Source organism: Orycteropus afer, unplaced genomic scaffold (assembly GCF_000298275.1).
Source record: "Orycteropus afer afer isolate SDZICR_OR568_19922 unplaced genomic scaffold, OryAfe1.0 scaffold00862, whole genome shotgun sequence".
Classification (NCBI taxonomy): domain Eukaryota; kingdom Metazoa; phylum Chordata; class Mammalia; order Tubulidentata; family Orycteropodidae; genus Orycteropus; species Orycteropus afer.
The window spans coordinates 499,542-512,121 of NW_006922449.1; the positions used below are offsets into that span (position 1 = coordinate 499,542).

At 40.5% G+C, this 12,580-nt stretch overlaps 1 protein-coding gene across 1 annotated transcript in view; it reads right to left on the reverse strand.

The window, feature by feature from the left end:
* The window catches only part of NAA50 (N-alpha-acetyltransferase 50, NatE catalytic subunit), a 26,903-nt gene extending 24,104 nt beyond the window's left edge, over nucleotides 1-2,799 (reverse strand). The window contains exon 1 of the mRNA XM_007958183.1: nucleotides 2,747-2,799. Coding sequence (XP_007956374.1) covers nucleotides 2,747-2,799 — 53 coding nt within the window. The remainder of the gene's footprint in view (nucleotides 1-2,746) is intronic.
* Nucleotides 2,800-12,580: the final 9,781 nt, after the last annotated feature.

Consider the following 12,580-nt stretch of genomic DNA (forward strand, 5'->3'; position numbering starts at 1 on the left):
ACATTATGGCCCTGGCTAGGACTTCCAGTACAATGTTGAATAGAAGTGGTGACAGCGGGCATCCTTGTCTGGTTCCTGTTCTCAAGAGGAATGGTTTCAGTCTCTCTCCATTGAGAATGTTGACCGTTGGTTTTGCATAAATGCCCTTTATTATGTTGAGGAATGTCCCTTCTACTCCTATTTTGCCGAGAGTTTTGATCAGGAATGGGTGTTGGATTTTATCAAATGCCTTTTTTGCAAAAATTGATATGATCATGTAGGTCTTCTCCTTTGTTTTATTTACATGGTGGATGATGGTAATTGTTTTTCTAATGTTGAACAATTCCTGTATACCTGATATGAACCCCACTTGGTCATGATGAATGATTTTTTTGGTATGTTGTTGCAGTCTTTTGGCTAGGATTTTGTTGAAGATTTTTGCATCTATATTCATGAGGGATATTGGTCTGGAGTTTTCCTTTTGAGTGATGTCTTTGCACAACCTTGTGTTTTTATATTCTGGTATAGCACTCTGTACTCCATTCTCTGGAGAAGGATGTCATGCTTGGTAAAGTGGAGGGTCAACAAAATAGGAGAAAGCCCTCAACAAGATGGATTGACATGGTGGCTACAGCGAAAAGCTCAGTTATAGTAGGGATCAGAAGACTGGCACAGGACCGGGCAGTTTCTTGTTCTGTAGCACACAAGGCCGCTGTGAGTTGGAGATGACTCGACAGCACATAACAGCAACAACACTACAGCACTGTCTAACTGAAACAGAGAGTAATATGTAATTAAATAAATTCTAGTTGCTCATTAACAAGGTAAAACAGAAAAAGAAAAAACACTGCAATCATTTTAACATGGAATCGAAACAAAATTAATTTTATTTTAACCTTTTTAAAGTAAAAGTCTTCAAAATCCAGTATGTATTCCACTTACAGCAAATCACATTTCAAATGCTAACTTTCCTCAGAAATATTTGAGCTGTATTTATATTTCATAAAATTTACAGTTGGAAATGTATATTCATATATCCAAGAGGTTCCAAACATACTTAAATTGTCCAATAATGGACTTGAATTATCAATTTAAAATGTTTAATCAATTAAAATTTAATTCCTCAGTCATACAAGCCACATTGCAATTGCTGAATGAATGGATACTTGTAGCTAATCACTATTGTATGGCCAGCCCAGGTCTACACTTTGCCAATAAATCAGGTACTGAATGAACGTAAATAGGAGGTAATGAAGGAGGTACAGTAAGGGTAAAAGGGTTGGGTAATAGCACAATTACATAATTTTGTAGCTATTAAAACTATAATCCATACAATCCTCATTTCCATAATGGAAAGGAAGTTTCTAGAAGTTACTACTGGTATGCCATTATTGGTTATTTTCGGACTATTTTTAAAAAGAAAAGTTGAAAGAATCATTTGAATAATTTAGAGAAAGTATTTCTTTAAATGGCACAAAGCTAGATGTCCCTAGCTAATATTTGGAAAAGAAATTAGGAGTCAAAAGGATTTCCACAGGCCAAAAAGGAGGATGTAGCAAAATTAAATTTAACATAGATATTAGTTTGGTCTGGTAAAAATATTGACTTTGAAAGATAGTGATTTATAGAGTACATATGCATGAGATTTAGGAAGAGAGCTCAGTTGACAATACAGTTAATGTACAACAATATAAAATTAATTTAAGCATAAATTGTAATAACAGGATAGCATTATTTAGAACAATGATGGTAGTTCTAATCTCAGAGTCTACTGGTCATATCTAGAGTAATACTAACATACAGTAGCAGGGATATTTGAAATTATGCTAAACACGGAATATTTCTCAAAGTGACAGAAGAATGCTTGGATACTTACTGACCTTTTAAAACTAAAACTGAACCCACTGCCATCGAGCGTATTCCAACTCACAGTGACCCTATAGGACAGAGCAGAACTGCTCCATAGGGTTTTCAAGGCTATAAATCTTTATGGAATCTGATTGTCTCATCTTTTTCCTACAGAGCAGCTGGTGGGTTTGAACCAGCAACCTTCTGATTCACAGTTGAATGCTTTAACCGCTGCACCACCAGAACTCACTGACTTTTTTAAAAGGTGCTTCTAACTTACAAATTCTTGATTATTCCTTGTTTTTACTCACTACTTTGCCAAGAGTTGCCCATAATTTCAGGCAGGGGGTGGGGGTGGGGTGGGGGGAAAATCACGTCACTAAAGGCAACACAGCCCATTGTCACTAACGCACAAATATATTCCTAGCAGATACATTTTCTCAATTATACAACGATTCTAGTTACCAATAGATGCAAACATCTCACCTTATGCTTTATGGGTAGTTGTACTTGATCATTTACATACTAAAATAAATATTATCATTTACCTTTGTGTTACTTCTCCTTTACAATAGGATATTACATTTATTTATTTAACTTTAACTTGTGTAGGTAGGTTATGTTGTACATGAATTCATCTCAACGTAGCAAAGAGGACATTATAACGTATTTGTTAAAATCCACCATCACAATCAGCCTCACTTGAATTACTGGTTTCACAGAAGCAAGGAGTATGAAAGTTAAGTTTACAAAGGCTACTGAACACTACTTCACCTTGACTGTTTTTTTAATTTTGCTTACAAAAACAGCAATGAAAGTTCATTTAAAACAAACAAACCTGTTTTATTGAAACATAAGATGCATATAGTAAAGAGCACAGATCTTGTACACAGCTTGATTTCTTAACATCTGTATTCACCTGTGTGACCAACACTCAGATAAACTTATTTCTAGCACCTTAAAGGACTCCATGTTTCCCAGTATATAAGCTGTCTGAGGTAACTTATTTCTGAGTTCTTCAACATAGATTAGTTTCTCACTGTAAATTATTTTATTTTACTTTCTAGTAGCATTTGATCAGAATACTCTTAATATTTTAGATAATAAACTACACTCTTCCACATACTGCAATTATATTGTTGTCTACTTTCCCTTATTTACTTTGGCCATATGTATTCCTATCTTGTTAAAGCCATTTTTATTATAACTAATTTATGTCTTTTTACTACAATTACAGGGAAACACACTCAGTTCTGTTTTCTGTTATACTAACTACATCATTTGCATCACTCTTATTATTGTGAAAGGAGTGCTGATGGCATAATGCCTAAGCCATTTGACTGCTAACCAGAAGGTTGGTTGGTGGCTCAAACCTACCAACTACTTCATGGAAGGTTGTTGTTGTTGTTATGTGCCGTCGAGTCGGCCCCGACTCATAGCGACCCCTCCTTGGGTTTCCGAGGCAGTATCACTATGGATCCCAATTTGTGGGAGCTCTGGTAGCATAGTGGCTAAGACATTTGCCTGCTAACCAGAAGGCTGGCGGTTCAAACCCACCAGCCACTCCTCGGAAGGAAGGTTGGGCAATCCTACTTCTGTAGTGATACTGCCTCGGAAACCCAAGGAGGGGTCGCTATGAGTTGGGGCCGACTCGACGGCACATAACAACAACAACAACAACTACATTGCCACCTTAGTCACGGCTGTCTGTAACATATCTTCTTGCTTGAGTTTTACCTTCTCTAGAGAGGAATATGAGAAATAATCAGTTTACTATCAATAAATTCAAATTACAATGTCCCTTGTTCATAAAAACAAGCAAACTCAGTATAAAGGAAACAACAGTCTTGTAATACATCTCAAATTCTGGACCTTTTAATACATCCAATAACTACCAACCAGAAATGTATCTACTATAGACGAAAGACAAAACACAGGTTAACACAATGGAATATCTTAATACTACAATGAACAAATACGAAGAAAAGCTACATAAAAAGTTATGTTTCTAAATGAATATACAATATAAACAACAATGTAAAATATTTAAATGCTGTTGTGTGCTGTGGAGTCAGACCCGACTCACAGCGACCCCTCCTTGGGTTTCCGAGGCAGTATCACTATGGAAGTAGGATTGCCCAACCTTCCTTCCGAGGAGTGGCTGGTGGGTCTGAACCGCCAGCCTTCTGGTTAGCAGTCAAGTGCCTTAGGTACTATGCTATAGTAGACTGATTTAGAGTTGGGAGTTTGGCATTGTGTCTGATTTTAGATATTCTATTTAATTCACCGTTCACTTTATACTAACAACACTTAGCATATAAAACCTCATATAAAACCATATAATCACAAGCAATGTTTCATTTTACAAACCTTTCCAAAGTCACGAGTCAGGACTATTAACAATGACTGCATTGTCCTTTGTGATACAAGTCTTTGAACTCAAGGATCTTAAAATCTTTTTGACTATGTACACTGTCTTCAATGGACTGTACTACATATACTTAGAAGTAAAAAACAAAAAGTGCTATATTATGTAGGAATTAGTTCATCTGGGACTAGCCAAGCCAAGCCTGTTTTCGTAGAGTGGATTCTGACTCAGTGACTCTATGTTGTTGTTGTTGTTATGTGCCGTTGAGTCGGACCCGACTCATAGCGGCCCCTCCTTGGGTTTCCGAAGCAGTATCACTATAGGACAGAGTAAACTGCCCCACAGTGCTTCCAAAGCTGTAAATCTTTAGGAGAGTAGACTGCCCCCTCATCTTTCTCCCACAGAGTGTCCAGTGGGTTTGAACCATTGACCTTCTGGCTAGCAGCTGAATGCCTTAACCACAGCACCACCAGAGCTCCTTCATCTGGGACTCAAACAAAAACTCAAACTCACTGCCATGGAGTCGATCCCGACTCATAGCGACCCCTCCTTGGGTTTCTGAGGCAGTATCTCTTACAGAAGTAGATAGCCCAATCTTCACTCCCAGGAATGGCTGGTGTGTTTGAACCACCAGCCTTCTGGTTAGCAGTCAAATGTCTTTGGCACTACGCCACCAAAGCTCCTTCGTCTGCGACTAGTTCTAGGAAATTATCTTAATATTTACAGTCATGTCCCTAGTTCATAAAAATAAGCAACCTCAGTACAAAAGGAAGTCTCTTAACAGATTTCAACCTCTAGACATAAGTAGTGATAGGAACTAGACTTAAAGACTCTTCTTTTCAGGTATAGCTTCTAGCACAAAGAACAAGATTCAAAAATTATTCATTTCTTTAGGTTTCTTCTAAATTTGGTCAGTTACTCCTTTGAGGGATTTGACCCAACTTAACACATATTCTTTTTAAATAACAAGACAGCTGCTTCATGAGCATATTAACTGAAGAATATGAATACTACCACTGTTTGGTCCCATCTCCAATGCCAATTTAGGTATTAAAAATAGTGTTACATGCAGCTAGTCTGATATAGAACAAAGAATTTGGATCTAAACATCCAAAATAATTTTCTGGAGTCTCCCTTTTATAAATCTGTGGCAGTCTCACACTGGGAACTCTTCAGCCTCATTTTCATTACTTAACAGAACAAAACAAGTATATTTGGCTTACTTCTGAATACAGAAACGAGTGAAAGACAGCACCCATACTCAAAGCACCATTTACTAGGGGAAAAAAATTATCCCAATATTATTTAGATCATATATGAAATAGCCAAACATTCTAACATCATAACTCAAGTGCAGGAAACACTTCCTGTGCTCCTAAATTTGTTTCTGGATTGGAACTCTTTAGATTGGATGTGAAATAACACAGGCATTCCGAAACTTTCATCATTTCTAAACTTTAACGATTTTAAATACAAACGTACAATTCAACATTAGAAACCATTTCCAACATTTAAAGCCAAGACAGAATAAGGAAACATATTACAAACCTAAGTCCAAATTAAACTTTCTTGGAACTTCTGCCAACACACACACTCACACAGCTAATATTTCGACCTTGTTTTAGGCAGTATGAGATTACTCAGAAGACTGACCTTTACAGTCATTCCTCAAAGGGCTATTGAATAGTTCGAAAAGCTCCACTAATTCAAAACATATCACACAAGTCTCGCTCTAATAGAGAAAAACTCAGGCATACCAGTAAGCTTTTAATATTTATAAACTTTCATTTCTTTCTTTAAGGAGGGTAGAGAAAGTAAGCTCCAAAAGAGCTAATTTAGGCAACCTTTCCAAACATTCAGAGTATCATGGAATTAACATTTTAACAGTATAAAAATGAGATATTTTATTCAACTGGAAAAAGTAAAACAAAAATAATCCTTAGTTTTATCCCAGAGGGACTAAAATAGAGAGGATAAAAACATTAAGTTTAGCAACCACCTGAAAAAAGCATTGTAGTAATCAAGGACCTCCCCCCTGCGCCCGGAGGGGTAATAGTAAACTACCGAAGCAATAGCTCCATCTACTGATCAACATCACTTCCTTAAACATTTTGGCACCCCAAGTCTATAGTGCTCGCGTTCTCTTCCCCTCCTCCTCCCGCTCTGACCCAACCCAAATCTAGTTGAGTCACTAGGTCTTAATACTCATCTTCATGCTATTTATTTTAATTCCTTTCCCCTCCAGAAGGTTCTGCACGCCTCCCAAGTGCGAATAAAACTGTAAGATGTCAAACAGTGCGGTTCCTAGGGTTCAGTCTGTATCTGGTGACCAACCAAACCATTCCACATGGATTGGCGGGCCGGACCCTTATCTGGTGGCTCTGCAGTGCGCTCCCGGGTTAGGAGGCCCAGGAACGCCTTACAATAGCTTTTCCCTGTTGCCCCATTCAGTCGCTAGTTTCCACTCACAAGCCACACTCGTCCTCCGGGCCAAAATTCTGAGTTCCCCGGGTCTTGCCTCTGCGGACTCTTAAGCCCGCCAACAGTCAGAGCCCTGCCTCCGCCCCCTCCGTAACAGAGTGAACTGAAAAACCCCAGAAATCTCCCTCCGCATTTGTCCCGTCTTCTGAGTCTCTCCTTCTTTGCAGCCTCTCTCCCTCTAGACCGGCCCAGGTCCCTAGTCTCCGAGGGCCTGGCCCTACCCCGCTGCCTGTCCTCACCCTTTCATCTTCTCCGCCTGCTGAGGCCGTCGTTACCACCGATATCAACGCCGCCGTCGTCGTCACCGCCGTGAGCTCTCCGCGTCCTCAGCTCGGCCACTCAACCCTACCAGCCGGCCTCCTCGCTTGGAGCAGGGAGCTTAAGCGGGTGATGGAGGCCGCGAGAGTCGAGCGCGCCGCTGCGTCTCCCGAGGGCAAAGGGGGTGTCTCCTACCGCCGCACTAGTGCCGCTGCTTCTCCACACGTGCACACGGAACGCTCGGCTCCCGCCCGCCGCTCCCCGCCAGACCCGCCGCCTTAGTGTGACCTTTCACCCCGCCCTCTCTGCGCGCCGGCGCGTCCACCGCCTCTCGCGCAGCCGCATTACTCGCTTCCATACACCCTTCCCCCTCCATCCCAGGCCCTCCATCTTTTTACTGGACTACGCCCTCTGGCGTCAATCTCCTCCTTCCATTTCACACGACGCTGCTTAAGGGTTTGGCGTATGTGCTTTGGCGGTAAAAATCCAGATTTTTCCATCACTCCCTCTCCTTTCTCACTTCAACTAGTTCACTCTTCTCAACTCTGTTCTCAGCTGGTAGTCTCCAGAGTGACCTTCAAATGTTCCTGCCTTCTAATGGGATTTTATAAAGCTGATTTTCAGTGTAAACAAGTCCGTGTGAAACTTAGTAAATGAGGAGCTTTTAAAACGAGTAACTGCGATGAACAAGCGGCCAGATAACTTGGCATCCATCCAGCTCTCAAGTTTTGAAGTCACATGATTGGCTCAAACCTTGCGGCTTGGGATTTTACCGGCAGGTCCCAGAAGGACGGAACTCCATCGCCATTTCCGGTCCCTAGGTCGTCCTGTGACCGTCACTTCCTTGGCAATGCACTTTAGCCCTTGCCACCCTTGCCTCCTTCCTTGCACTTCAGGACACAACTTTAGTGAAAATTTCTGTTTATTGTTTTATTTAATCTCAAGAAAAGTAATATTAAAAAGAGCTGCAAAAATGTAAGGCCATGAGATGAAGCGAGAGACGACAGAGGTAAAAGGGCGGGGCTATAGATCACGTGACTGGCTAGACCCGCCCCCCCCTCTGCAGCTAAAGACTTCCCCTCCCGCAGTGACAGGCTCTGTGGGTCGGTGGTCGGTACTGTTCTTTGCACCTCGCGCTCCCGCAGGTGAGTGGCGACCGGTAACCGGCAACTGATAGGGATAGGGAAAAGGGTGGGAAAAGAAGAAAAGGGGAAGTGTGAACGGGGCTTTCGGTGTCGTGTTTTTTTTTTTTTTTTTTTTTCCGCTGTCACCCTGCACGGGCAAGGAGCTTATTTCTTCAGTTCTGATCCCTTCTCCCCACGGTGGTCGCCCCCACTACCTAGGGGTTAAGTTGTCCACCTTTTCCAGGATTGGGGATGAGTGCGGCCATTATGGTTTCCTATCGGGAGTCGTTGGAGCTTCGTAGTGGGATTGCTTCAGCCATCCCTCGGGGTCTGCCGTAGTCGCCGGTCTCATTCCCCAAAGCCCATTATTTAGAAAAGATCCTGAATCTTCTTTACCCTCACCCTAGGCTGGGGAGAGAGGAGATAGGAAAAACCCTGGAGGCAGAGGCGTCTCCAGAGAGACAGGCTTGGGAGGGAATGTCACTCAAAGGGCCCTCACTGCAGAGTCACTGAAGAGCTTGCTTCCAACTGCTTTTTCCGTAATTCTAAGGGTTTTATCTACCATCCCTGCAGGAGAAGTTCTATAGGTTTTCACGTGCTTTGGGTGGGACTCGAAGGATAAAAGGAACCTTTTATCTTTCTTATTTTCTGATTTTATGGTACCGGGAAGGGGGGAGGATAGTTAAGAAAGTAAAGATACACTAGCTTCAAAAGCTAGGAGCCCGGGAAGCGTAGTGGTTAAGTGGTTGGCTGCTAACCGAAAGGTCAGCAATTCGAACCCACCGGCGGTTCTGAAGAAGAAGGATGTGGCAGTAAGCTTCCATGAAGATTTACAGCTTTGGAAACCCTATGGGGCAATTCTACTCTGTCCTGTATGAGTCGGAATGACTGGACTGCAGTTGGTAGCATCGAAACAGGGGATGATGGTAATGCGGCAATCTCAATTGAATGGGGAAGTGTTGAAAAATGATGTTGCAGTGTTGTAAGAAGGAGCGAGCCTATGTAGCCTTTGAAAGGGAAGTAATTCTTTAGAAACTGATCGAGATGGAAATGGACTATAATTAAACTAAGTTTATTTAAAGGTAAACAATTGATTTAAAGCTAAAGTTAAGTGGAGGTATTGCTGACTTCATTTTTTTTTGTTGTTGTTTTGGCTTTTCCACACCTTTCTCTTTTGCCATTCCTCCCTAAAATCCTATTTACTTGCTACTACTAATCAATTCCTTAGGAGCTCTGGTGGCGTAGTGCCTAAGGCATTTGACTGCTAACCAGAATGCTGGCAGTTCAGATTCACCAGCCACTCCTGGGAAGGAAGGTTGGGCAATCTACTTCTGCAGTGATATCGCCTCGGAAACCCATGGAGGTGTCGCTGAGTTCGGATCCAGATCCGGATCCGACACTACAGCAATGAGTTTAATCAATTCCTTGACCAGTTTTGTGGTAATTTTAGTAAAGTAACACTCGTATCCCTTAGCTTAACTCATTTGTATAACTCAAGGTTACATCATCAGATTTTAATAATAGTATTTTGTGAAAATACAGAATAGGTTTTAGCCAGTGTATTCCCGTTTTATATGTAATATAATAGGCATTGTTTTGCCACCAAACACTTTGCTTAGGGAACAGTGCTTTTTAGTTTTGGGTTAAATGCCTTTACTTATTTGTACTGCAAACTCAAAAGTTCCTTGATTCTTATAAATTGAAAGGCCTTGGAAAAATGACTAATTTAAATTCTTAATTTAAGTTACGCTTTTTCTTTATCTGAAAAATCATATTCTCAGTTAAATCTGGTAGTTTTCAAACCAATTTAAGTGATTCAAAGGATAGAGGAAAAATGAGGAAGATGGAATCGTTTTTGAGCAGTGCATGTGACTGAATTAATCATTTTTGTTTTTCTGTAATTTCCAAGTTTTCTACCATAAACCTATCTTATTTCATTAAGAACAACAAAACGTTAATTAAGATTTTGGAATAATAGCAATTTAACAAGATTTTTTTAATAAATTCAAAATAGAGAAGCTCTTTCTTGGAAAACATAACCTTTCAGATCTTTCTTACTTGATTTCTGCCAAGTTATGAAGAAGACCTCTGTTGTCCATTGTGAATTTACAATTTTAGCATTTTGATAAAACCCAGAATGGATAATAGCATTAATGTGTTGATAAACTTATGTAGCCATACCTGCTGTTTACACAAATAACCTGTTGTTAGTTGCCATCAAATTGATTCTGATTCATGGTGACCCCATGTGTGCAGAGTAGGATTGCTCCATAGGGTTTTCAAGGCTGTCACTTTTCAGAAGCAGGTTGCCAGCCTTGTCTTCTGAGGCATCTCTGGGTGGGTTTGAACCTTCAACCTTTCTGTTAGTAGTCTAGCACTTAACCATTTGTGCCACCCAGGAACTCCTAGCCATGGTTGCTACAGGTACATTGGTTTATCCAATTATTTCTTCCATATTGAGACATCCCTGATCTGCAGAGGACAGAAGAGAATGAGCAGTGTCACTTTATTGTTTAGGTGACATTCCACCAAATAAGGAGAATTCCTTAGATGGTCTGGAAGGTTCAAACCCATCCTGTTTGGGTGAAACCAAAATGAGAAAGAGAAAATTAGCTAAAAGCATTGAGTACTAGAGGAAAAAATATCAATATGAAAGAGCTCGAATGAGTCTGTGATTTTACTTGATAATTCCCTAAATTTTAGGCAATTTATGACAGCTGTAATTTAGACCACTAAAGAAATCTGGAAGTAATATCATCAGCAGGAATTGGTGATTAAGTTGCTGCTAAGGTTGAATGTGAAAAAAAGTCTTGACATATGCAATTCATGCACATACACAAACATACTAGTCCTTTGAAGTTTGGAAGACCTTTCTGAGACTTGCTTTATAAGTTTATGATGCTGCATGCAGAAATCTTAACATTCATTAGAAATTGAGATTGTGCCATAGTCCAGCATTCACTCTCACACAGGAGTTTTTGGTATTAGGGTCCCTGGCAACTCTTCTGCTTTTACTCCTGAGGTCTTTCTTGTATTTCACTGCTTTTACACATTATCACCATCAGAAATGCTCTTCCTCATGAGGAGAACTTATCACTAAGTCCTACAGACTATTATAAGGAGTTGTGGTGGTGCAGCGGATAAGGCATACGACTGCTAACCAAATGGTTGGCAGTTTGAACCCACCAGCCGCTCTGTGGGAGAAAGATGAGGCCATCTGCTTCCATAGAGATTTATGGCCTTGGAAACTCTGTAGGGGAGTTCTACTCTGTCCTATGGGGTCACTATTAGTCAGAATGGACTTGATGGCTGTATGTTTGGTTTTGGGTTTTTTATAGATTACTATGCAATATTTTCTATTTCTCTATGTTAACTTCTAGCACAATGTATTTAATTACTGTTTGCTGGACTGTTCTTCACCAAACCATAAAGCTTCCTGGAGTTCTAAGACAGTACGTTTACTTTTGTGTCTTCAGTCAGAATTTTGAGGTACCTGATCAAAAAAAAAAAAAAAAAAGCCAAATCTGTTGTTCTAGAATCAGTTTTGACTCCTAGCAGTTAGATTGGTGGTTCATACCCACCTGCTGCTCCGTGGAAGAAAGATGAGGCAGTCTGTTTCCATAAAGATTTACGGCCTTGGACACCCAATGAGGCTTGCTATGAGTCAGAATCTACTTGATAGCAGTCAGTTTGGTTTTTGAGTTTGGCAGTTTGTTGTATGTTAGAGTAGAACTGTGCTCCATAGTAGCATAGTGTGTTAGGCACTTGACTGCTAACCAGAAGGTTGGCAGTTCAAACCCACCAGCCCTCCTCAGAAGGAAGGTGGGGTAATCTACTTCTGTAGTGATACTGCCTTGGAAACCCAAGGAGGGGTTGCTATGGAAATCCAAGGAGGGGTCACTATGAGTCGCACATAACAGCTACAACATAATTTAACACAAGTAGATTGTCAGGACTTCTTTCACAGCACTGTTAGGTGGAGCTGAACCATCAATTTTTTGATTAGTAACCCAGGGCAAACCATTTGGACCACCCAGGGACTGATAGGGACTCAGTCAATTGTTTACTGAATGAATGTTTGACAATTGGACAAAGATTAGGCCACCTTAGCTCTTGTAGAGCATAGCTCCTTCTAAGATTGTGCAGTAGGTAATTAGCTCTCAATTATAAATTAGTAATAATGGTCAATAGAATAGACATAAGCCTCAAATGGATTTTATTAATGAAGTGACCAACTTACTTTAACAACATACATGTTTACTAATATATATGGTTATCACTCAAATGCAGGAAGGAAAGGAAGAGGACTAAGTTGTCCTAAATGTAACAGGAGTTGAACACTAGACTTAAAGATGATCTTTATTCAGCCATGCCACTTTAGTGACATGTTCTTTTAAGCAAAGTTGGGAGTGAGGCCTTTCCTTTTTTTTTTTTTTTTTAATTAGGATTTGGGTGAAGATTTACAGAGTAAATTCACTTTTCATACAGCAGTTCACATATACTTTGTCTCATGTCATTGACC